This window comes from Nannobrachium achirus (genome assembly GCF_963921795.1).
Source record: "Nannobrachium achirus genome assembly, chromosome: 23".
Taxonomy (NCBI): domain Eukaryota; kingdom Metazoa; phylum Chordata; class Actinopteri; order Myctophiformes; family Myctophidae; genus Nannobrachium; species Nannobrachium achirus.
In genome coordinates this window covers 30,213,482-30,241,220 of record NC_137830.1, presented here as the reverse complement: position 1 = coordinate 30,241,220, position 27,739 = coordinate 30,213,482, and the positions used below count along the sequence as shown (strand labels likewise).

General features: G+C 43.0%; 1 protein-coding gene across 1 annotated transcript; it reads left to right on the top strand.

The window, feature by feature from the left end:
• The first annotated feature begins 273 nt into the window (after positions 1-273).
• scyl2 (SCY1 like pseudokinase 2) lies at positions 274-25,315 on the top strand. Its single transcript, XM_080754454.1, has 18 exons — positions 274-398; positions 3,804-4,000; positions 7,897-8,054; positions 8,713-8,857; positions 10,288-10,437; positions 12,091-12,312; positions 13,736-13,852; positions 14,290-14,415; positions 14,850-15,026; positions 16,578-16,700; positions 17,494-17,607; positions 18,500-18,632; positions 19,180-19,298; positions 20,409-20,509; positions 21,213-21,282; positions 22,241-22,318; positions 23,434-23,553; positions 24,242-25,315. Exons 2-18 carry the CDS (start codon positions 3,824-3,826, stop codon positions 24,839-24,841), a joined length of 2,730 nt encoding a protein of 909 aa, XP_080610580.1. The 5' UTR covers positions 274-398; positions 3,804-3,823; the 3' UTR covers positions 24,842-25,315.
• Positions 25,316-27,739: the final 2,424 nt, after the last annotated feature.

Below are 27,739 nucleotides of genomic sequence, written 5' to 3'. Positions count from 1 at the left end.
CAAATAGAGAAAATAGCAGATCTACAAGCTCACAACACTTCACGTTGTGAGCTTTTGGCTTGGATTTGACACTGGTTTATTTTGCTACTTTTGTGAATCAATTGGAAAAATGTCATGCCCAAGACAGGGATCTCAGGCTTATCATGGTTTAAATTGATAAATAAAAGAACATTGATGAAACTGACAATCTCGCGAAGCCTAGACCATAACGAGATTTGACAATTTCTCGGAAGTGTAGCCTGGCTGGTTTGTCAAGCTTCAAGCTTGCATGCTAAGCTAACAGGTATCGGCTCGCTGTAAGAAGAGAAGAGATGGAGTCTGTGTTCCACAGCTCCCACTGACAGCTGTAACACTTGGGGAGACAAGCCAACAACACCGAGCTTTTCTTGGACATCAGGGTAAGCATGGCGGACTCGTTGGATTGGACATTTTGATGGATACATACACACAGACGATCCTGTAACCAATACGTTTTAGCAGCTGTGTCGTTAGCTCGTTTAGCTAAAGAGAACCGCTAGCTTTATATTGCCACTTGCCAGCCAGGCAAGTGTGGTGTTGTGTTTATAAAAACGGTGTTTTGGTTTGACAGTAGTAACATGGTGAGTGACATTCTCAAGCTGCCACGAGAGTTTCAAAGACACGATCGTCATTCTCTCTGTTGTTTATTTAATGTTGTTTCTTCTTGTGTTTATGCTGGTGCGTACATAACACAATAAACATTGGACTCAACCAGACATGACAAACACGCACACAGGGCAGTATGGACAATTTCAAACATTTTTGACTGGATACTTATATCGATATTGTGATGAGATTGTGCGGATGGCTATTAGGGCTTTCACACATTTTGTATAAATAATCATTGGCTAATTCAACTAATTGGTAAACTACACCTAAATGGAACAGCTTGAATGGTCAGGTAAGTACTTCACTTCACTGTTATTAGCCTTTAAACCCAGGGAAAGGCAACACCTTATGCCATATTCTGATCAGATATTCAAACCCCCAGATTATATCAGTCTCGATCACCACCATCCCCAGTCCCATGATACATACACATGGTTCATATTCATTGTTTATGGTCTCTAATGGTCTCTATGCTCACTTAGAAAATCTAAGTGAGAATGACATTTTGTGTGATTTTGAGATGTTTCATTTATGTTTTGAGAGGCATCATGCATCAGACTTCAATAACAATCCTGACATGTCAATGATTTAACTGTGAGGAGCGACAGTGGATGTCAAAAAGTATTGTATGTATGTTCCTTGAACATAACCTCACACACTAATAGTCTTCTGCTGACCAATAGGAAATAGTGCTAACGCACCAACAACTAATGTCCACTGAATTCACATCATTTAAAAAAAAAAAAGGCACATGAATCAATTTGATATTTAGTAGGGTGTCACTGATATAACTTTGTTTACATGTATGTTCATAGCTGTTGTCAATTTAAATTTTTTTAAAAAACTGTCCCCTGTGCATTAGTACAACCCAGGTAGAGAACTGGATTTGTGAGACATTCTGCCAATTTGAAAGTAACATTAGGCAGTGAAGGTGTGTTTTGACTAATTCTGCAAACGATCCCAAGCCAGCCCAACAAATGTTTGATGCGCATTAAGAGGAACAATGTCAGTACTGTAGTGCAAGGCAGTTGCATTCTTTGAGGCTTATTTCTCAATAACACCATTTCACAATCTTTAAATCTTGCATCGTCTCCTTGAGCCCAGGGAGGATGTAGACAGAATGATGATGATGAAAGGTGGTCATTGAGCTGACAGCCTTTGCTAAATTCGTTCTTGGTTATCTCGATCGCTTTCCTCTCTCCTCCTCCTCTGTTTAAGGTCTCCCACACATTTCTTTATAGCTGTTGTGCTTAAAGGGCCACTTCACCTCTGGGACAACCCCATCTTATTTTATTGTTGTTTGGGACACGATCAACACAATCCTGAGGTATTTTTTGTGTTCAATCTGTGTTTTTAGATATTTTAGTATGTCAGCATGACTAGTGATGCATTTCGCATCATCAGTGATGCGTTTTGCATCATATGATGCAAAAGGCATTACTAGTACATGCTGAAATACTAAAATATCTAAAAAAACAGATTGAACACAAAAAATAACTCAGGATTGTGTTGATCGTGTCCCAAACAACAATAAAATAAGATGGGGTTGTCCCAGAGGTGAAGTGGCCCTTTAATAGTTGGCGGGAGGGGCGGCAGTGGTTCAAGAGGTAGAGATGGCCGTTTAAGGTTCCCTGTTCAATCCCTGGCTCCCCTAGCCTGGGGCTCCCCCAGAGTTACTGTCTAAGTGTCCTTGAGCAAGACACTGAATCCCTAATTGCTCCCGATGTGGTGCTGGTTGGTGCCTTGCACATGGTTTCCTCCGCCATCGGTGTATGAATGTGTGTGTGAATGGGTGAGTGAATGTAATGCACAGTCTACGTAAAGCGCCTTGGATAAAGGCCCCCCAAGTTACCCGATTGAAGATGTAAAGATTAAAGAAGGGAGTGTCGAGTATTGTCTTTCCTGGCCTCTAATGAAGTACCATGTTGAACAAAGGATTGTTTGTATATGAGACTACTGTACATTTGCAGTGATATTACTAGGTTTTCAATGTAATGGGTCCCGGGACCCACAGGTGGTCATTCAAATGGGTCCCAGAAAAGTTTTATGAGTCCTCAATATAAAGTTTACGCGCGCACAATGGCGTCGGACGTCAGTGGAATCAAAACATTGACGTTTCTATCGCCTGTTTAAGACTTTCTACGTGGATTTTATTTGTGTTAACGTAGGGTAAAGTAGGATGCTTTCACCCATGAACAATGGTGGTGTCTGTGGACATTCTTTTTTTCTTTTACCGCAACGCGGTAAATTATTTTAACATGGACTCCAATGGAGGCGCATCCCTGGGACCCCAGGACTATGACATGAATGAGTCCCTGGGTGACTTGAATTAGTTTTTGATGCGGGATGTGCACGTTTGCTTCAGTGTGGATGCATTACCAGTCTGTCCCTGCACAGGTGTTGCTCAAGACATCATAAAGAGTGTTAACTCATCCACTGCAAGAGTAAATCAAAGGGAAAAAAAGTAGTCACAGAATATTTATTTCCAGTAGGATCGATCCCCCGATCGTTGGTAAAGACAGAGATTATTTTACTTCCAATTGGCCCCTCGGTCAACTCGGGGCAAGTGCATTTGACTGAGGAAGCAACGGTCCTAGTTCGCTATGAACAAACACAAGATATGTGGCTCTCTCATGTCTCATCTACTACCTCAGTATTCATTTTGCAGCTGGATCAGGCTGAGTAAGGACACGTTTTCAAGCATGCAAGTAGAAAGTAAAAAATAAGTGTTAAAATGAAAGGTAATTAAAAATGTACCTACAATTTTATAATGGTCGATTATCTTTTCGGGCAAGTTGGCATGAACTTTGGTCAAGAAGAACATGACCTGTACTTAATACCCGATGGGCAAGTGCCTCTGAGACCTTATTGTGGTAACCCCTGCAGTATTGTAGAAAATTGCAGGGTTGGCTCCTGGCCTCTCTGTGTCTTTATCAGAAATTATGTGTAGATGTAGTTGGCCTGGGCAATATGTCTGAAATCAATATCACAATAATCATGGATATTTTTAGATACTGAGGCAATATCACAATGTGGCTCATGTTTTCAAAATCACAGTAGGCTACACAATGAAATTGATATTCACTGCAGTGGATTGCATATTGATGTGTTTTGTGACAAAACCTAATACACAATTTCCTGTCCATATTTTCTCTGCCCCCTCCTCTCCACCTCAGCTGCCAGGTCAGGCTCAAACATGGAGTCCATGCTGAACAAACTGAAGAGCACCGTCACCAAGGTGACAGCTGACGTCACCAGCGCTGTCATGGGGAACCCTGTGACGCGAGAGTTTGAGGTGGGCCGCCACATCGCCAGCGGGGGGCCCGGGATGTGCTGGAGGATATACAACGGCAGTAAGAAATCCACCAAACAGGTGTGTGTGTGTGTTTGGTTCGTAGTCCAAGGTGTTGTTTATGTTCACATACTCAGTCATGCAACACAGTTTGTCAGCATTGTAGGCAGTGAATTTATTGTACTTAATTGTGCACTCAACTGAGTAATTGTGCATAACAACGGGAGTATTATCTATCTATAAATGCGAGAAGTCTCTGCGTGTGTGTGTGTGTGTTTGTAATCCGCGTATCTCGAGAACCGTTCGTCCCACCGGCTTCAGATTCGGCACGCGCGTTCCCCGCCGCGGCACGGAGTGCAGTGCCGGGTCTCGACCCGACCCGACGCGCGGTTTTCCCAAACCGGCGCGAAACGTTCGGAATCTCCTTATGCGGGGTTGATTGTTGACATCAGGCTGTTTCTGAGGAAATCGGCGAAAGCTCTGACTCATTGTGACATCACTTCATAAAAGGCTCTGACATCACGTACGCCACATGAGTCAACAAAAAATCTCTGTGAGTGTGTATGTATGTAGGTAATCCACGTATCTCGAGAACCGTTCGTCCCACGGGCACGCGCGTTCTCCATATGGGCATAAAATGAATGCCCCCATATGAGAACCGTTCGTCCCACGGGCACGCGCGCTCCGTCCCACGGGCACGCGCGTTCTCCATATATGGGCATAAAATGAATGCCCCCATATATGGGCATAAAATGGATAAAGGGACACAGACAGACAGATTCAGAGATCTCCGAGAACCGTTCGTCCCACGGGCACGCGCGTTCCGTCCCACGGGCACGCGCGTTCTCCATATATGGGCATAAAATGAATGCCCCCATATATGGCCACGGCACGGAGTGCAGTGCCGGGTCTCGACCCGACCCGACGCACGGTTTTCCCAAACCGGCGCGAAACGTTCGGAATCTCCTTATGCGGGGTTGATTGTTGACATCAGGCTGTTTCTGAGGAAATCGGCGAAAGCTCTGACTCATTGTGACATCACTTCATAAAAGGCTCTGACATCACGTACGCCACATGAGTCAACAAAAAATCTCTGTGAGTGTGTATGTATGTAGGTAATCCACGTATCTCGAGAACCGTTCGTCCCACGGGCACGCGCGTTCTCCATATGGGCATAAAATGAATGCCCCCATATGAGAACCGTTCGTCCCACGGGCACGCGCGTTCCGTCCCACGGGCACGCGCGTTCTCCATATATGGGCATAAAATGAATGCCCCCATATATGGGCATAAAATGGATAAAGGGACACAGACAGACAGATTCAGAGATCTCCGAGAACCGTTCGTCCCACGGGCACGCGCGTTCCGTCCCACGGGCACGCGCGTTCTCCATATATGGGCATAAAATGAATGCCCCCATATATGGGCATAAAATGGATAAAGGGACACAGACAGACAGATTCAGAGATCTCCATATATGGGCGTGAAATGGACGCAAATAGACAGATATCTCCATATATGGGCATATATGGGCAGACGTACGCCACATGAGTCAACAAAAAATCTCTGTGAGTGTGTATGTATGTAGGTAATCCGCGTATCTCGAGAACCGTTCGTCCCACGGGCACGCGCGTTCTCCATATATGGGCATAAAATGAATGCCCCCATATGAGAACCGTTCGTCCCACGGGCACGCGCGTTCTCCATATATGGGCATAAAATGAATGCCCCCATATATGGGCATAAAATGGATAAAGGGACACAGACAGACAGATTCAGAGATCTCATACGGCATAAAGGGACACAGACAGACACACAGACAGACGGATACAGAGATCTCCATAAATGGGCATAAAATGGACGCAAATGGCATATATGGGCATAACATTTACGCAGAATCACAAAGATCTCCATATACGGGCATAAAGGGACACAGACAGACAGATTCAGAGATCTCCATATATGGGCGTGAAATGGACGCAAATAGACAGATATCTCCATATATGGGCATAAAATGGACCCAGAACTATATCTGCAGTGATCTCCATATATGGACATAAAATGGACGCTGACAGACAGACAGATAACAGATATCTCCATATATGGGCATAAATGGACACAGGCAAACAGATGGTCAAAACGGGTCCTATGACAACAGGTATAATGGGGTTTGCATTAAAGGGCAGGGCATTCATTCCCTATTTACGTTGTTCCGAGTTGGCCAGGTCGCCGACTAGACGCTGGGCCGCCCGAAGGGCGGCCCAGCTTCTAGTCTATCTATAAATGCGACAAATCTCTGTCTGTCTGTCTGTTTGTTTGTAATCCGCGTATCTCGAGAACCGTTCGTCCCACCGGCTTCAGATTCGGCACGCGCGTTCCCCGCCGCCGCGCGGAGTGCAGTGCCGGGCCTCGACCCGACCCGACTCGCGGTTTTCCGAAACCGGCGCGAAACGTTCGGAATCTCCTTATGCGGAGCTGATTGTTGACATCAGGCTGTTCCGGAGGAAATCGGCGCAAGCGCTGAGTCATTGTGATATCACTTCATAAAAGGCTCTGACATCACGTACGCCACATGAGTCAACACAAAATCTCTGTGAATGTGTATGTATGTATGTAATCCGCGTATCTCGAGAACCCTTCTTCCCACCGGCACGCGCGTTCTCCAGATATGGGCATAAAGTCTGACATCAGAGTTTTCTGCAACCGGTACTGTGTGTGCAGAGATCTTCATATATGGGCATAAGTGGACAAAGACAAACAGATGGTCAAAACGGGTCCTATGACAGGTATATTGGGGTTTGCATTAAAGGGTGGGGCATTCATGGGGTTTGCATTAAAGGGTGGGGCATTCATTCCCTATTTCAAATTCGGCACGTGCGTTCCCCACCGCAGCAGGTAGTGCAGTGCTCGGCCTCGACCCGACCCGACCCGATACACGATTTTCTGGAACCAGCACGAAAGGTTCGGATTCTGATGTCTGACATCAGGATTTTCCGGAACTGGCACTGTGTCTGCATAGATCTCCATATATGGGCATAAAATGGATGCAGACAGACAAATACAGATATCTCCATATATGGGCATAAATGGACACAGGCAAACAGATGGTCAAAGATCTCCATATATGGGCATAAAGTGGACGCAGACAGACAGATACAGATATCTCCATATATGGGCATAAATGGACACAGGCAAACAGATGGTCAAAACGGGTCCTATGACAACAGGTATAATGGGGTTTGCATTAAGTTTGTCTCCTCCTCCATCTGTTTGTCTGTGTCCCTTTATTCCCATTATGGAGATCTCTGTATCTGTCTGTGCCACCGACTGTGTTGCAGACACAGTGCCGGTTCCCCCTTTAATGCAAACCCCATTATACCTGTTGTCATAGGACCCGTTTTGACCATCTGTTTGAAAAAGCGACAGAAATCTCATATATGGGCATAAAATGGACGCAGATAAACAGATATCTCCATATATGGCATATATGGGCATACAATGGATGCAGAATCACAAAGATCTCCATATACGGGCATAAAAGGGACACAGACAGACAGATACAGAGATCTCCATATATGGGCATAAAATGGACGCAGATAGACAGATATCTCCATATATGGGCATATATGGGCATAAAATGGACCCAGAACTATAACTGCAGTGATCTCCATATATGGACATAAAATGGACACCGACAGACAGACAGATACAGATATCTCCATATATGGGCATAAATGGACACAGGCAGACAAATGGTCAAAACGGGTCCTATGAAAACAGGTATAATGGGGTTTGCATTAAAGGGCGGGGCATTCATTCCCTATTTACATTGTTCCGAGTTGGCCAGGTCGCCGACTAGACGCTGGGCCGCCCGAAGGGCGGCCCAGCTTCTAGTACTAAATAAATGGAGAAAGGAACACATGCGGTCTTGGAAAAGGTTGTTTGACCATTTCTCTGTTTTGCTATTGTCTCTCAAGGAAGTGGCAGTGTTTGTTTTTGATAAGAAGATGATAGATAAGTACCAGAAGTTTGACAAGGACCAGATCATTGATTCGCTGAAAAAAGGGGTGCAACAGCTAACCAGATTGAGACATCCCCGACTGCTCACAGTTCAGCATCCTCTGGAAGAGTCGCGGTGAGTACGCACACTTGCACGCACACAGGCTTAATTTGAAAAAAAGTGGCATGACCTTTCTATCTGTGTGTGAGACAAATATTATGTGCATGTGTCCGTGCATGTTTGTACAGAACTGATCAAAAGACTGCAGCCTGGCCAGTGGCCACTGAATAATACATGGTTCCTGTAAGCAAAATAAGGCTCAGACTGACTCTCTCCTACTCTCTTTCTCTCATCATGTCTTACTCTTAAGCTCACATTAGATTCTAACTTTAAATATACGTATGTAGGTCAGGGCTGAAATGAACCAAAACCTTGAGGAAAAAGAAAGGGCTGTGCATCATGGCTACAAGCTGTGCAACCTCCTCTTTTAAACAGGGATGAAATGGGGGGGGGGGTCGCCATAACTAGTAATAAAAAGCACGATATCTGTGTCAAATTGTGGTTTTGATGTTGCCATTTCCATTCGCCATTAAGTATTTCGGAATTCTGACTTGCTTAGTTCTAATTTTAGTCAACAAAATTGTGGATCACAATTCACAATATTTTAGAATCATTGCGATTAATAATAATTAATATGTATCTTCCTGTTCAGATCTGGCTTGAATGGATTCTTTGGAACAAGGATGACTCAATTAGATAAAACTGATGCATTATTTCTCTGCTGTCACCTCAGGGACTGCCTGGCATTCTGCACAGAGCCTGTGTTTGCCAGTCTGTCCAACGTACTGGGCCAGTGGGACAACCTGCCCAGCCCCATTCCCACCGACATCAAGGAATACAAACTCTACGATGTGGAGACCAAATACGGCCTACTGCAGGTGAGAGTATACAGATAGACAGAGAGACGGACAGATAGTCGGCAATTGTGTTAACAGATAGACAAATAGATAGACAGACAATCAATAGATAGACAAATAGATAGACAGGCAACCAATCAGGTAGACGGACAGTTGTGGTGTTGTAGAACTAAACGCATGATTCCCAGTTGCTCCAGGGAATGTGGGCAGTGGTTAACAAAAGAAGACTGGTTGTACTGGTCAGCCTCTGAGTATGTTTGTTAGAAACTCCTAAAACACTTAAGGGGGCACACCCATGGGTGAATGTTTAGTGTGTGCCGACCATATGGGTGCAACATCTCCAGTTCGATTCCTTTCTGAGCCATTGGTGTAGAAAATAAAGCAATTGCATATACTGTACTGTATTTAATTAAACCCTAATACACACACTTTAATCATGGCAGTAGCCTCATTCTGGGCCTTTGGGTTTCAGAGCTACATAGGTAACGTGGAGGTATTAATTTACATACCATGCACGTCCAAAGCCAGTTGAGCCTGCCCAACTCCAGGCCCCACCTTCTGTGTCTGTGTTGAGATGTGAATTCCTGACAAAGCTCTTCTGGTGTGATGTTTTATCTGCTGTGTGAATGCACTTAACTGTGTCTAACTGTCTATATGATCGGCTATCACAACAGGATAGCTTTTTTCCGATTGAGGATGTACTTTTTCCTTGATGCTAACATCATAGAACTAATTGCGTGTCCCCCAAGCTTTATAATGTGTTTCAAAAAGGCTGGTGCAAGCATTTAGTCGTCACTTTGTTGTAGGGATTAGGCATTCTTTAGATCCTTTGATTCCTCCAAACTATTTATTTTCTCTCCACCTGGCCAGATGACCAAAGGCTGGAGTCTATGTTTTCGTCCATCTGTCCGTCCATGTGTTTATTTCAGACTTTGAACAGCTAATCTCCAGCACTGTTCGACTGAACAGACAGACACACACACACACACACACACACACACACACACACACACACACACACACACACACACACACCACAAAACAACAGCCCCATGTTCTCAGGCAACGCTTACTTATGGTGATTAGAGACTTGTAGAACATGTACTGGAGCACAAAGATGTTATGGAGTGGAATAAAGTCACAGATTGCCCAGAGCATCTGTGGGCCACTCTGAACAGGATGAGGTGTTTTTATGAATTGAATCTCAATCTCATCTCATGCCTCAGCTCAAACATATTATAAAGAAACACAAATAGGCCTATATATCTCAATAACAGAAAGATGTATAAACAGACAAAGATATAAAAAAAAGGAATAAAATCATATATCAAAGTAGGTTGACAAAGGAGCCACATGTTAAACGGTGTGGTATGGTCCTTCTTTTTCTTTTGTGTGGCTAGCATATTCCTGTATTACTTGTTTGATTGACATCCTCTTCCTCCCCACCTCAGATCTCGGAGGGCCTTTCGTTCCTCCACAGTGGGGTGAAGATGGTCCATGGGAACCTTTGTCCGGAGAACGTCATCCTCAACAAGACTGGGTCCTGGAAGATCATGGGCTTCGACTTCTGTATCTCCTCCATCAACCCCTCAGATGCCGAGGTGTGTGTTATGGGTGGGGAAAAGAGCATTAAACGTACATTTTGGAATTGTGTTTTCACCACCAGACCGAAGCCAGTGCGGATCAAAAAGATGATTTTGTAAAGAGAGGCTTTTTTTTAGTGTGGCCATTAAAACAGTGGTAGAAGTGCAATGCTAGCACAACTCCAACTTATTAAAATAGTGCACAGTCTAGAAAAACTATAGAAATATATTGCCTTCATCAGCATTGGGCTATCACTAATGAGGGCGTAGTGTGGAAATGTGTACATTCTGTAGTTGAGTATGATGCCCATGCCTTATTACAAGTGACTGGTGGACAGTCCATGAGCAGTTATATTCATTAACACAGAGATCTGGGACTTATTCTAATGAATACAAAAATATTCTAACCAATCTGTGGTAGACTATATAAATACTCTCAGGCTGGAGGTGGTCCCCTACTCTTCCATTGACACATTTAGACCCTGGTGTCAGGTACAGTAGGATACACACCTATTGTACTGGTTCACAATGAAAAATGTATTTGACCCAGTGCTCTCATCTGATAGGACACGAGCTGCCACCATCTTTGTTGAAGTTAAGACATTACCTCTATCCAACATGAGAGGCTGGCTGATAGGAGCTTTAACTCATGGTGAAATGTTTTTTTTGTTTTTTGTTGTTGTTGTATAAATTACCGGCACAAACCTTAAAACACTTTTCAGAAAATGATTGGCTTCACCATGTTAGAAAATGCCTGTTATTTGAGAACAGCCATTTATCGCACATTTTGTGGAACATTTTGTTTCATCAGCATGCATGTATCTTCTTGACCTGTGGGCTGTATTAAGCCTGATATAGTCTTGTTTGCCCGCCGGTCCCACACACCGAAAAAAGCCTCACAACATTCTGAACTTGTAGATCGTCTGGAGTTACTCAGGCTTTATGGCGCCACTACCCCCACAGCAGTGGCTCAGCAGATAGAGTGGCCGCTTGGGAACCGGAAGATTCTCAGTTCGATCCCAGGTTCCCCCAGAGTTACTGTTGAAGTGTGCTTGAGCAAGACTCTGAACCCCTAATTGCTCCCGATGAGCAGTTTGGTGCCGCCTTGTATGGTTTCCTCTGCCATCGGTGTGTGGGTGAATGTAATGCACAATCACTGTAAAGCGCCTTAGATCAGCGGTCTTCAACAGGGAGTCTGGGTCCCCAGAGTTACTACAGGGGGTCCTCCAAATCTTTGTGTGATAGAAACCTTTTTTTCCTGCGAACTTTTGCCAAAAATAGCAGATCTACAAGCTCACAACGCCTCGCGCTGCGAGGCATTGTGACCTTGTAGATCGTCTATTTTAGGCAAAGGGGTTTGGTGTAGAGGGGAAAAAGAGGAGGGGGAAAAAGAGCAGGCTAAGTACAGAGTGAAAGGTCAAGTTTAGTATTGACGGTTCAAGTGGTGAGATATCTGAAAACACAAATTGACATGAATCCAAAATTCACTGATGATTGTGATGCCAAACGATGAAACTATATGGAATCTATGAACAGGTTGTGGGGGTCCCTGCTTCATTTCTCTGTCAGCTAAGGGGTCATTGGCCTGAAAACGTTGAAGCCCCCTGCCTTAGATAAAAGCGGTATATACATGAACCATTTGAAAACCTGTCTCTCCTCCCCCTCCTTCAGCCCAAGTACACGTGCAAGGAGTGGGAACCTAACCTCCCCCCGCTGTGCCTGCCCAACCCTGAGTACCTGGCTCCCGAGTACATCCTGTCCGTCAGCTGTGACAACGCCTCCGACATGTACTCACTCGGCGTGATCATGCACGCCGTCTTCAACGAGGGCAAGCCCGTCATCCAGGTCAACAAGCATGACATCTTCAAGAGCTTCAGTAGACAGCTGGACCAGGTAAGAGAGGGACGAAGGGATGTATAGAAAGAACAAAAGGTACGGGTGTTGACATGGTGTTGGAAAAGTATTAGGACTTAGTTCACCACGTGGCTGCCAGGGGGCCAAGCTATCTACAAGAGGGTCTATCTTTGTGTCCATGGCTAATCTTGCAAACTGGACCGATCAGTGCCAGATTTCAAAATCAATGTCCAATAATCAAACTAAATAATGTACTAGTCCTTATTGGCCAAAACAGGCCATATACTGTACTTAATAATATTGTATAGTTTCAGAAATAGCCAATCTACAACCTCATAACGCATTGCGTTTTTCTATTTTTCAACATATATTTATTTGAACAGTTTATGCAAAATAATGACTATTATTGTGATCGGCCGATAATGTAATAATTGTAACAGGCCTACCTGCAAGTGGATGATAGCCAGACTGTTGCCTCTCACTTCGTTTTATCTTCACATTCGCGCAAATTTACCCTAATATAAATCAAAATCATCTAAGCATGTATAGCTTGCTGCTTAGCAGAAATTTAAATTAGATACTCGGATTTCGGGGATGTGTACTTGTGTAGTAGTTCCAGACTCTATATAGCATTCAGAGATTATAAAATAGTTGTCTGGCTACACAAGACTACTCATTTCCTAACAGACAGGAAGTGATGTTGCATGTCTGCTTGTAATTATTATTATTTTTTTTTAAGATTTGTTTTTGGGCTTTTATGCCTTTATTTGACAGGATAGTAGGCTGACAGGAAATGGGGAGAGAGATGGGGAATGACATGTGGCAAAGGTCGTCCGGATCGGGAATCGAACCGGCGACGCCAGCAGGCATCATAGCCTAGTATATGGTACGCGCCTTGACCACCAGGCCAGCGGGCGCCCCTGCTTGTAATTATTTGACACCTCTGGTAAAGGGGATCTGGACCACTTCCTCGTTCCACTTGAACAGTTTTTGCCATGAGGCAGTGAGGTTCATAAACACACTCACACAAATGTGTACTGTCGCTGTCAGGCAGAAACCTCTTATCTCCATGTTCTAACTTTTGTGTGTTTTTTTTCGTAAATGAATGCCCTACTTGATCACACTACAGCGTCACACAAAAGCATGAAAAGTAGCAGATCTACAACTTGAAACGTGGCGTGAAGCGACGTGCTTTGAGCTTGTACTAGATCCGCTACCTTTGCTGAATCCTGAAGCAGTTCTCCACCCTACAGAGATAATACTTTTCTTTATCTGCCATGCTGTTATACCAGTCTCTTGTCTAGTGTGTATTCCATATCATATATTTACCTTCTAGTTTCTGTCTTTAACTATTTTGAGAAGATATTTGTAAATCATTTGTGAATGTGATTATTCACTGTCTGTAATGAACAAACCACTCTGAGACAAAGTTATGTTTCTCCCTGTCTGTCTCAATCTACAGTTGAGTAATATGAATCCAGCCATGCTGAAAAAGCTTCCAGAGGAGGTGCGAGAACACGCTAAGATGCTGCTTAGTGTCACGCCCACAGTCCGCCCTGACGCTGATCAAATGACCAAGGTACAGACGCGTGCACACACACACACACACACACACACACACACACACACACACACACACACACACACACACACACACACACACACACACTTCAGTCATTTGAATTCCAAAGAAGTCAGCATGTCTTACATGTCTTCTTACATTGTGTCGTTCTGTGACACATTGTAAGCTTGTAGAAAACCACAACGAACCTAGATATTTCATAAAAGCAAAGGTGCTTCAGTCTCTACTTACTTCAACTGGATGACTATATCCATAATTCATAACATCATAATTCTACATATAGTATATAGTGCTAATTGTTTATGACACACAGCACTAGTGTGTGAGGGCTCCTTTCACACTGTTTCACAAATTGTGGCTTATGTTTCAGTTGTTAGATTTTATTTAGCTTTAATCCATGTATTGTTTGAATCCTTTTGCTCGTTGTAATGCAGATCCCCTTCTTCGACGACGTGGGCGCTGTGACCTTGCAGTACTTTGACTCCCTGTTCCAGAGGGACAACTTGCAGAAGTCTCAGTTCTACAAAGGCCTGCCCAAAATCCTGCCTAAACTCCCCAAGGTAGCCACAACTTGAGGACAGCTGTGCCCTGTAAGGGCATTCGAGACATTTCCAACCCATTTAGACCTGGAATGCCAATACTTTACTATACCGTTCAATCCGGGAACCCCTCTTGGGGTAGCTGTTGCTGTAGAAATTTAAGATTTTACAGAGAACTTCGACCTCAGGTCTAAATGGGTTAAAATGTTTGGCTCAACAGTTCGACTGTCAATCACAGAAACATTGATTTGTTTCTGTGGTTGACAGATTGAAACGTTGATTATTTGAATTCACCCTCTCGTTTTTCCCATAATTTGGAATATATATAACATTTGTCAAAACATTGGCTACAAGGTTCTTAGAAAATGAAAAAGGTCAGGCAATAAAAGATGAGGAGTATATAAAAAGGAATACGAATAATGAAGGGTCCTGAAGCAATGTGTTTTTCTCTCCAGAGAGTGGTGGTGTATCGTATCTTGCCGGCGTTGACCTCGGAGTTTGTCAACCCAGACATGGTTCCCTTTGTCTTGCCCAACGTGTTGCTGATCGCAGAGCAGTGCACCAAAGACGAGTATGTCCGCCTCATCATGCCGGACCTCACACCGGTTTTCAAACAGCAGGAACCTGTCCAGGTACACACACACACATACGCGCATTCATATGCGGGTGCACACACACTCAGGTTAGTGTTGGACTAGAACCCCCTTGTGATGTTGGAAGAGTTTTGTCTCTGAGCTCGTCTACAGATGTTTATCAAAGTAGCTGGGTTCATTTGCTTTCGTGTATGTACATTTTGAGATTAGTGTAATCAAATGAGATGTGCGTTTAAGAAAACGGAGGAAAAAGGAGAGAGTCAGACGCACAAGTGAATTAGGCTTCATTGCTGAGAGGATAGGCAGTGCGAGTGAATGTCGATGGAAAGAACAAGTAGCGTAGTGATGGTGAAATATACCTGATTGTTATCACTGATCCAGTGTCCATAGCTCTGTTCTGCTTTTTATCCATTTCCAAATTTATGAAATATTGAACTTGTATTCAAGTGTGTGTGTGTGTTTGTGTGTTCTTTTGCATGATATTATTTGTCCTTGTGGCATGTGGTTGTGGTGTGTTTGACATCATTAGTCTTTTTATAGGCTAACCCAGAAGTTAATAGCGCCATGGTTTCTCACTGCAAATGTAAAAAGCCCCCTTGTTTAGCCCCCCTTGGTGAAGGACTAGCCCCCCTCCCCACAAACACAATTGTGATGAAAATTATTTATGGAATAAATAAATGAAATGTATATCAATATGTGAAAGACAACTGACTGAGTTTTGTGTAAACCATACCATACATGGACAGTTTGTTCTTAATGTCACTATGCTGGAAAGCATCTTCTGCCTCGTAAAAACCCTATCCGATCACCTACAGTCCACAGACTTGGAGCTGGCATCTGTCAATGATCTGGTCTGTTAAGTTATAAGCGAGAGAATCACGTTTGTCGTATTAGTATTATTCATTATTGTTTGTTGCCTAAATTCATTAGCCCCCACTCTAAAAAAGCCACCTCCCCCATACCCCCCCCAGTCACAATTCTCTGGAGCCGTCGCTGTTAACAGGTGTAATATTTATGTTGTAGAATAAACGGTACACAACTCTCTTGCTGTATGTTGACCACAGACTTTATTTTCCGGATACATTTAAATCCCTTCAAGTAAATCTGACGAGGTGAACCCATGCCTCACTTATTTCTGGGTTTTCGTGCTACAAACTAACACTATTCACAGTATTCCATCACACAGGCGGATCTTGGTGGTCCATGGCCAATGAGCTGAGGCCTTGCACCATATTGTAAAACAAAACATGCCATGAGAATACTATGAATTGCATGGCTCATTGTAAACCTACTACTGTATGCAGCATGCTATATGTGGTTACTGTATGTCAACCGTTGTCTTTCTCTCTACCTTTCTCTTCATGCCCTCTCAGGCTAGCAATATGGTGAGTGGTCTCTGCTTGGAGTATTGTCCAGTAGCATGTATTATGTATACATAACAACTAGGAATTAGTTACTAAAACCACTTAAATTGTTCTTTCAACACTAATTTACTCGCCATAAGAATATTTAACTTGTGTGTCATTCACCTTCACCTCTCATTGTTCTTTTAATTCCACTCATTACTGTGCTCCAACCACGCTCTTCCAGATCCTGCTGATCTTCCTGCAGAAGATGGACTTATTGCTGACCAAAACACCACCAGAAGAGATCAAGAACAGTGTCCTGCCTATGGTCTACAGAGCTCTGGAAGCTCCCTCCATACAGATTCAGGTAGAGGCAGGAAGTGGCTGAATTAGGGTTCTTCAATCCTAACGATGATCTTAAGCCTCTGTCAGAGTCCAGGGTGAAGAGCTATTCACTGCAAATTTTAGGCGATAAGCTATCCACCTAAAGTGAGAAAACAAGTGGAGGCCATCATAGTCACGGTGAAGTCCTATCACTGTGACTGACTGGTCTAGATCGACCAATCAGTGAACGGGGTGATGGGCCGATCTCTCTCGGTCGTCCTCAGACATATGTCTGATAGTAAAAACAGAGAGATGTGTCGGGGTTCGCGGTGGATAGTAAGTAATGACGTAATGTTGTAGTTTTATGACTTAAAAAGACTACACCGCGGTGGATAGCTTATCACTGCGGTGCCTACTATGATAGGGGCTTAAGACACTGGCATTCCATCCTCTGGGGTTTTATGTCATCACGATACATCATGATACATTTTAGGACATTTGATGTGGTTTCAAAAAATAAAATAAAAAAAATATATATACACACGTTGCTGTTAAAGTAGTAGTCTTGTTGCTGTGGGTGTAGTATGTTGACCTCTAACATCATACTTGAGGGGCGTAAAAGCCAAATGGTCAATTTTGAAAATAATCAATTAAATTAATATCTCGAGAATTATAGTACGCAGCTAACTCAGTGTATTGTCTGTGTATTTTGAGTCTGTGTGTAAAAATGTGTAAAAAAAAAAAAAAAAACGATGCTACAATTTGAAACCACCCGAAGTTGATATGTTTTGTGTGCCACAGTGATGTCATATGCATCATTTGCTGTGCCCTGCCAGGAGCTGTGTCTGAACATCATCCCGACGTTTGCCAACCTGATCGAGTATCCCTCCATGAAGAACGCCCTCATCCCGCGCATCAAATCAGCCTGCCTGCAGACCACCTCGCTAGCAGTCAGTGCCTCTTTCTATCCATCCAGCTTCAGTTTATTCTTTCATCCCTTCTTTCTCTGCTCTTCTCCAGCCGGGGGTCGGAGGTTAGTCAAACACCTCTGCCCCAACAGGAAGTACTGTGTGTGCCGTCACACGAGCGTTAAGCTACGTAGGTCCCCATTGCTCTCACTGGCTACGCTGTCCTCTCTTTGGCTGGGTGCAGCCAGTCTGTTTACAACAAGTACAATGTGCAATTTGGAAAACGTTTGATAACCTATTTGAAAAGTTGCACCTATAATTCAAGTTCTCGTTTTAAAGATTTCGGATGCAGAGGAAGTACTTTTTGTCTGTGTGACGTAGACCTTTGTTCCTCTCTACCCACCTTTCTCTTAGTCCTTCTTCCCTCTCTAAATGGTACAAAAACTAAAATAAATGTTGCATTTATTCAGCACCTTTCCCCTAAGTGCTTTACAACAATGTGAATTACATTCACTCTCACACACACACACACACACACACACACACACACACACACACACACACACACACACACACACACACAGGGTGGAACAGACCATGCAGACCACCAGCTTAGGATCCTACCGATTCCAAGACCTCCTGACCCACACTGCCGCCCCCTCTTTATACTCACCTGATCGTTTGTTTCCATGTGAACCATAATATGCCACTGTTTGACTGACTCTCTCACTGAAAATGTTTTGGTGCAGCTGTAAACTGTAGACATTAGATAGATAGATAGATAGATACCTTTATTATCCCACGGGGGAAATTCAGTTACCCAGAAGGTACAGCAGTTAAAGGTTACAGGACAGTAAGAAAAAAGAAAAGGACTGTTATGTACAGCCGAGCGACAAAAACAAACAAACAATTCTCACTATGTGTGCGTGTACAGGTGCGGGTGAACTCCCTGGTGTGTCTGGGGAAGATTCTGGAGTATCTAGACAAGTGGTATGTCATCGATGAGATCCTGCCCTTCTTACAACAGATCCCCTCTAGAGAACCAGCTGTCCTCATGGGCGTCCTAGGTAAGACAAGAACTGGCTGTGCTAACTGATATAGTTTACTGATGTGTTATCTTTCCTTCTTTAAAAAATAATGTTTTTGCAGAATGCACAATGCTTTTGTGCAGTTTTTGTGTTTAATGTATTTATTGTACAGCTGCTCCCCTTGTTAACTAAGTATTGTTCTTATTGAACTTTTAACCTGTTATTTAATGACCTGTTCCGTGTTCCATGTTCCTATGATATTGTTCTATTTTTTCATAACGATGTGCTAATAAACTAAACTATTTACCTGAATTCTAACTTCCTGTTGTGAGGACATGTTGAGCATCTGACATGATACTCACTGAAGACAAACTTGAGATTTTCACAAGGCACAGAACTTAACAGAGAAGTGTTATGTCAGATGTTTCAACACATCTTCCACACAATGGAATGACAGGATTGAAGGTGATAATTGCTAAAGCCAGAAATTACAGTACTTTTGTTTTTCCTTTTACTGACCTCAGTGATTGAGATGGATGAATTAATGATCTATTACTTTGGTGTTTGGTTGATTAAATGTACCCAGGGATCTACAAGTGCACGTTCACCCACAAGAAACTGGGCATACCCAAAGAAAACCTAGCCTCTAAAACCCTGCCGCACCTCGTCTCTCTGAGTATAGACAACAATCTCAACCTTAATCAGGTAAACACACACTCACACACACACACACACACACACACACACACACACACACACACACACACACGTACACGTCAGTCTAGGGCTGAGCAATATGTCAATATTTACCTTTCATTGTAATTCATTTTCTGTCTATTAATAAGACAAAATAATGATGTCTAATACTACTACTACTACTACTACTACTACTACTACTACTACTACTACTACTACTACTACTACTACTACTACTACTAATAATAATAATACATCAGACTTATTTTGTGCTTTTCATGGTACCCATAGTCGCTTTACTAAACAAATCAAAATAAACAACTTTATTAGGAGAGAAAAAAAGTTAAAAGGTTAAAAAGTGAACAAAGACTGAAACGATAAGCTAAAACTAAAAGCAGAAAGAGAGATTTGAATTGAGTTAGGCGGTGAATCTGAAATTCATCAGATTATCACCAGCTGAAAATAACAGTTATATTTTGAGTCCCTGTTAACTCATACGGAGCCGATCCCGAGAATACTCGTGAAAAATACTCGAGTATCATGGTGCCGATCCCGAGTATACTCGCGAAAAAGTAATATATTACTGTAACGGCGGTTATCCTACCGGGTACATGCGCGGAAGGTCCCGAGACGATCTCCCTCGCTGATTCATCATCATCACAGATCCACGAGCACAAAATAGTAATCCCATAACATTGAGGCAGACAGGGAATCTCATCTTTAATGTCCATTATCTCCAAACAACACTTTCAAAGCGAGGATGGCAGTAGATTCTCGCTTATATAACACATGTTGAAAAGCACCGATCGGCCATTACACAACACCATGTGGACGATGACCGCTTCCTGTGAATGACGCGATGACGTCAAACCGGAAGTGTTTACGCTATGGACTTCTGTCGGTCGTGGATGCAGCCTGCGGGAGGCACGCTGGACATTTTAATCCGTTAATTTCAGGAGCACAAAATGAGTTAATTTGGTGAACATCAACTAGACAATAAACATGATTTTCCCTGCCCTCTTGGTTCATTAAAATGTCCCATATCACCAACCGTCTTTATTTTGTCTAAACCATAGATTGATCAGTTGATGGATTGAAGTGATTGCTGGTTTGTTTCAGTTCAACGCGTTCATGGTGGTGATCAGGGACATGCTGAGTCGTATGGAGGCCGAACACAAGACCAAGCTGGAGCAGTTGCACGCCATGCAGGAACAGCAGAGGTTTGTGTGTTCATTCATAATATACAATATCAATAAAGTAGTACAATAAAATGTGCGCTCTAAAGGGCTCTTCAGATGAGCAGCGGGAGCCCCTGCGGCAACCGCGGTGAGACACAAACACACTCTCTCAGTGAGTAAACGCCACGCAGTATTTCACAAAGATGAACATAATCCATCTCTCGCCGCCTCTCATGCACGAACGAGCGGGAATTTCACGGGACTGCGCCCGCTCGCCTCGCCGCCTCTAAAATTCTCCATGCGGCCGAAATAGCCGCCCGCCTCTCATTGAAAATGAATTACTAGGAGGTGGTGACTGTGTACCGCTTGGAACCCCCTTAAGGCTTACCAAAGCTAAAGCCAGATCTCAGAGGCCAGCATTAAAGTCCACAAATAAACTAAAAAGGACATTGAGTATGAATGATGGAGAATAAGTTACGTAAAAAGAGACACAAAGCAGTGGACGTTTTAGTCCTCAGACCATCATCAACACTGTACAATATCCCCCTTATTATTACCTCCTGGTAATAGCTGACACATTTAATGGGCAGATAATGGTGTGGAAATGCATCTGTCAAACAAATTAATGTGTAATTGCTTGACGGCTATGTCACAATGATCTGTGTATAAATGGCTGCTCAGTGCTCACATACCACAGTTTAGATCCATTCGATAATATGGAGTTGCTTGTTCCCTTCCTCGATAGGAGCATGACCATCTCAAACCAAGGGAACCAGTCAGAGGAGAACAAGAGGACCCCCAGTCCAGGAAATCAGGTGAGAGGTCAATTCCTGCAGACACACAAATAGACTGACTGTTACTACCATAGATATAAAAAGCTAGATATCCCATTTGCCTGCTGCAGTTCATTGGAGCGACCTGTAAAAAAGGAAAGGCGGAAGTGTGGAAGGCACGCTGCCACTCAAAGTGACTAGTGCCAGTAAAGCTCCTTTAAATTGAATTTATTTGAAATTGACTACAGGCCAATCACATCGGTTCTTTTCCGGGACTTATTCATTCAATTCAAAGGAGCTTCATTGGCATGCTTACGTTGCCAAAGCAAGTGTCAATGTCAGACATGGAGTTATGGATCCAGGATTTTGTTACATCTAAAATGTTGCTCTGTTTGTACAGTCCCAAGGTGCACATGAACTGACAGACCATGTGTCTGGGAACTTGTTTAATTAAACTACAGTAAAAGACGATTTATTTCACAAATCTGAGTGTTTGGCAAGTTCCAGCTAATAGTTCCAGTTCATCCAGTCCATGATTCAGCTGTTTTTAAGAGCTACGTACGAAAAGACCCGGCCCACCTGCCTCTCTGGTCTACTGAACTTCTGTTTCTTCGACGCACACGGAAGCATGCTTCAGAATTCCCAGAAGCTTTCCTTAAAAAAATGCTGTGCCTTTTTTTTTATACAGACGCCCCAGAGCCGAAGGCGTCTACCTTTCTATGTCTACGGTTACAAATGTTAGTCACATGGCTGGCAGTGGCTAGAACGGTCGTGTGGGGATTGGAAGATCGACCCTGTTCGACCCTAGCTCATCCTCGAGTCCTTGAGCGTGTCTGAATGCGACGCATAAATCTTAACTTTTATGTTCCAATCAAAATCACAATTCAATCGTTAATCGCAATGAATTGAAGGACAATTAATCGTCAAGTCAAATTTCATGTGACAGTCCTAGATATAAAGGCAATACACTGTGCCACTGACAGCCTCTCTTTGCTTTCAGATTGATGACATCTTTGGCAGCACAGGAGTCAATGGGAAAGAGAATGGATCATCAGCACCAGCCTCCCAACCAAATAGAGTATGTACAAAACAATAATGTAAAGAAATTCAATTCTTGGAACCATTTGAACTAGTATGGTTTTCGGGAAAACATTCATCAAAAATAGACTACCTACAAGCTCACAATGTGTTGCGACATGTGAGCTTGTAGATCGGAAGAGATTTGATGTTGAGGGAAATTTTTTGATGTAGTATAGGGGTTTAAGTGGTTAAGAAAGAATGCATTCCAGAGGCCAAAAAAGGGGGGCCTTGCTAAACAGCTCTACCTAGTGGATTAATTGTGGAGATACATACAAGAAAAGAAAAAGGTAGATCAAAATAATAATAATGAAAATGGGAAATGAAATAAAAACATATAGTAAAAAAAGAAACGGGAACGTTAGTTCTCCACCTCTGGTGCTGCCAAAATATTAGGGCTGAAGACAAGACAACACGAATGAACTTGTTTGATGAGAAGGTTGAATTCATAGCATGCTTTGCTTTACATTGTGTGATTGACATTGCAACTGGGATTGTTCAGAAGCAAATAAAGCCATGTCAAAGGCATGTCATATTCTTGCAGGAAAGGAAGCAAAGCGTGCACAATGAGGTATATATATATATATTCTATATATATATTCTATATATAGAATCCAGCTTGTTCATTTTAACTTAAGTTTTTAATGGCTCTTCTTTTAAACATACAAGGTTTTTCTTGATCTGTCTGTCTTGCTGTGTGTTTTCTGCAGTGGTGTAAAGTACATTTACTCAAGTACTTGATTTGTGGTGTATTTCCAATTTTCAGTACTTTACTTCGACTCCACTACATCTCAGAGGCAAATATTGTACTTTTACAAAACCTCAGCCCTATATACATTTTGGCCATTTGAAAATAGCCGAACTACACAATGCGACGCATTGTGAGCTTGTAGATCCGCTATTTTCAAAAGATGTTTGAAAACTTGCAAAATGGGACATTCTGCATAAGGAGTACTTTCTACTTTTGGTACTTAAAGTACATTTTGATACCAATACTTTTGTACTTTTAAATTAAACTTTTAATTGTTACAGAGTGTTTCTACATTGCAGTATTGATACTTTAACTTAACAAAATGTGAGTACTTTTTCCACCACTGGTGTCTTCTGTCTGTCCAGATGTCTTTGACTCTGGAGGAGAAGCAGCGTCTGGCTAAGGAACAGGAGCAGGCAGCTAAACTGAGGAACCAGCAACCCTTGAACCCCCAGTCAGTCAAACCAGCAACCAGCACCACACAGGTAACACACACACACACACACACACACACACACACACACACACACACACACACACAGAGTATATCGTCGCTGTCGGGCAGAAACCTTTTTAGTTTTTTCGTAAATGAATGCCCTGCCTGATTATACTATAGCGTCACACAAAAGTAAAAAAGAAAATAGCAGATCCACAAGCTTGAAAAGCTCTTTTGATATAGTGCACCTGAAGCATGTGAGGTCTTGCTCGATATGAACACGTTTATCTCATGGCTAAATGCAGAGGAGAATTTCAAAATGTTAATCCTGACAGATATATGCATAATGCATCTATTTAGTAACTATAAGAAGTAAGTCCAGCCGAGTCCACCGTGTCACTGTCCGTGCTGCTGTAATGACTGTCTCGCTTCCTCTCTAACACACACTCTGCCACGGTCCTCTCTCATTCTGTTTCTGTTTTTTGTGTCCCAGTGGAAATATTACAGTACTAGATGTTAATATTGTGGGCTTATGTGGGACTAAATCACATAAAAAATTTAGTTGCGGTCAAGAGCGGCGTTCAGAAAATGCATGCCAACAGCAATTAAACAGGGTGGGAATGGTCAGAAATCCAGTTTATGGGAGTGGGACAAAGAAAACATTCCCGCGCCAGGGTTTGAGTATATACAGTACATCATGTCACCTGACTGTCCATGTTCCTTGTTTTGTGTGCCAGGCTAAGGATCTAACCAGCAGTCTTCTCAACAACATGACGTCTCTAAACAGCCTCTCGTTGGCTAACACACCTCGACCGCCGCCCGTCCAGGGCAGCACCTTCCCCAGCTCCGGCTCCATGGCCCCCCAGGTCTCTAATGGCTTCAACTCAACCATGGGCTTCCAGGCAGGGGCCATGGGAATGGGCATGCGCCCGGCGGGCCCCGGCCTCTACGGTGGCATGGCCACTACCACCAGCACCCCCAACTTCACTGCCCTCAGCCAGAACCAAGGGCCACCGGGACAGACAAACAGGGCCGCCGACATGTCGGCCTTGGACAATCTCTTCAGCGGCAACAAGCCCAAAGTCAGCCTCAACCAAATGGGCCCCAAGCCGGCCCCGGGAGCCGCCAGCCCTTGGCTCAATCAGTATGGATCGGCCCAGCCCAATCAGACTGCACAGTTAAACATGGGAGGGGCGCCCAGTGGGTTTGGGATGCAGGCCAATCCTTTTTTTAGTCCACAGAACTTTTCACAGCCCGCTCCGACCCCTGGTGTAAACCCAGGTGGGATTAAACAGAGCGCGTCTGTCAACAATGATCTCAAAGACTTATTTGGCTAAAAATAATATATACGAATTTTACTAAATCGACAGGATTCAACAGATATTCTTTTAACTACTGTAGACAGAAGAGCCTTGAATTCGTACACAAAAAGACAGAGTGAATGTGGTGAAAAATCGGAATCAATCCTCAATAGGCTGTTGCTGTATGTATTTTTGATCTTTTTTTATCTGATTCTCATTTTCAAAGCATTTGCACCCTGTTGGCCTGTTAACTCGCACTTGCAACTTTCCCCTAATACCCCCCCAACCCAAACTACTAAAAATGAGGGTTGATGATACTGTGTTCTATACGATGCTGGGCTTTCCTACTCTTTCTACTGTTACAGATCTATGAGAAACATTTGTGCTACATCAAGCGTTGAGGTTAATTCCAGTGACATTCTATCCGGGACATTCTCTAGGGCTATCCCCTCATAGTCCATTAATCGATTAATCAGTCTGTTTGGTCTTAGTTGACCAATACTTTGTTAGTTGCTTCCCCCCCCCCCCCCCCCCCCCCCCCATGCACATCTCTTGTAAACTCTAGATAACCCTTTAATTCTTCCAGTTTATAACTTGAAATAGCCAGCAACCATTCTGAAATCAACATTAGGAAGCGAATTGCTCAAAATCACCAAACTGCAAAGGCTGGTGACTGCATGATTGTATGTGGTAAACACAATTTTACAGATGTATTGATTAGATCAACGAATTCCCATTACTATCAGTCGACTAATAATCGTAGTCGGGGGCAGCCCTATAATGGCTTTGGTCGTACGACAAAGTATAAATCAGCTTTTGGTGGTTAACTGTTGATCCTATTTCAGGTTTGGGACTGATTTGATTAGTCAAAGAAAAGGGAAAAACGGCGCCCTCTCTGTTTTGTTGATCTGTTCTTGAGAGATTAGGTCTTCATTGTTCCTCTGGTCTTCACCACCTTGTCTCACGCGGTCAGATCCACCCTCTTAAATCCTCAATTCCAGCGATGGAGGGTCTGAATCATAAGAAGGTGTCTCCTGGTTTCTGGGCTGTACCTAGAAAGATGTGGTTGGTTGGTCTAAGCATATTGTATGTTTGTCTCACCTTTTATTTTTGGCCAGGGGCGCTCCTTATTTAACCACTTTCAACCTGGCATCCCATTTATGGGCATGCGAATGTGAAAAAAAGATTTTCGATTTTTTTTTTTTATAAAGATTTCTTTAGCACATCTACAAGCTTAACATGTGAGCTTGTAGATTGGCTACTTTTTAAAGTAATTCAATTGTTTTGAACATTTCTTTTAAAATGGGGCAAACAACTTTTTAATAGCTGTGCCCTGACATTAGGTGTCTATCTAATCATTAAATAGATGTTAGATATCCGTCAAAAATCGTTAGATCGACTTTAGATATCCATCTATTAGTTTGGCGACTCATGTGAGACTATTCACCACCACGTCGCCCTCATCAAGGAGCGAGTTCTGTGAACACGAGGCCTGCATTCCTGTCAAGTGACAAACCTTTTGAGTTGCTTTGTGAAAGATGGGAGATTTTTTAATCGACTGGTCAATGAAATCGCCGGTCACTTGGGAATACTGTGTCTGTATGTTATGTCTGTTTTCTCTGTGAAGGGGGAGGGATCACACAGCCATTTCACATAACTTGAATGGCTACGGGGACGTACTGTATCCATTTGAATGCAGAACGTTGTTGGATGTGTGAAGCCGGTCTGACAGCAGTGTCTGTCTCCTCAAGACCTTCTGAAGGACGGCTGGAGATATAGGACCATACACACTGCTTAGACCTTAAACCTGATATCTATATCGTCGCTGTCGGGCATATTTTGCTATCTCCATATTTTAAACTTTTTGTGATTTTTGTAAATTAACGCCCTACTTGATCACACTACAGCACCACTCAAAAGTAGCAGATCTACAAGCTCGAAACTCTGCTCCAAACGATGCATTATGAGCTCGTAGATCCGCTACTTTTGAATTTGAATCCTGAAAAGTAACAGTTTTGGTTTCCACCTGACAGAGACGATATGTATACTTTGTCTTATGACATTGCTCGCCAAATCACTTGTAGGTTGCCTAGTTTTGGTGATAAATGCGGTCATACGACCAAGTATATTATGAGGCATTAGGCTGTTGTGCCTTATATGGCAACATAGTTTGCTTTTCTACGGCAAAGGTTTTACAAACAAAACAAGTCTCTAATTTTGATGTTTCTCCCCCTCATGGAGCATTTCATGTCCTGAAGTTGTCTTTTTGTTGCATGTTACTGAACTTACCACAGAAGATAGAATGATCCATCTTTTCCACTGATGTATTAATGACTTGATGACCAATGTTTATGAATTCATCTCACTCATCACTTGACTTGCTATGATAATGCATTTTTTTCTTTTTTTAATATATATATATATATATATATATATGGATCATTCTGTGTATCATCAAATGATGTGTACAATGAAGAAACTGGCAGTCTTTTATGTATTTTGAGTTGAGCACTTTCAGCTTGTGGGGGGGACCTGTGCTGTGATATACTATGAAGAATATAATTATAGTTATTTAAAAAGCTCTGTGCGGGCTTTGGTATTTTTTATGTTCTTGTGATAGCGACAGAGGCCTTAGAGTGGCGTGCAATAATCTTTATGGGTGGGCAAGGGCAATGTGGAGTGTGATCTGATTGGCTCCAGTGGCCTTCTGTTTTTTTCTTTTTTTTCCCCAGTTGCACTGACCTAGTAAATCAGTGTATGGGTTAGTAAGCAACGCAGATGTAAATCTATCTAGACAAATTTAAATTGGGGGGTGTTGTTTTTACCTCTTTAAACCTCCAAATTTTGGGCATGTTCTAGGCGAAAGGCTTCACAGATATGTGTTCTTAGATAGCAGGTCTACACAACATGCATTTCCATTGACCAGATTTGACC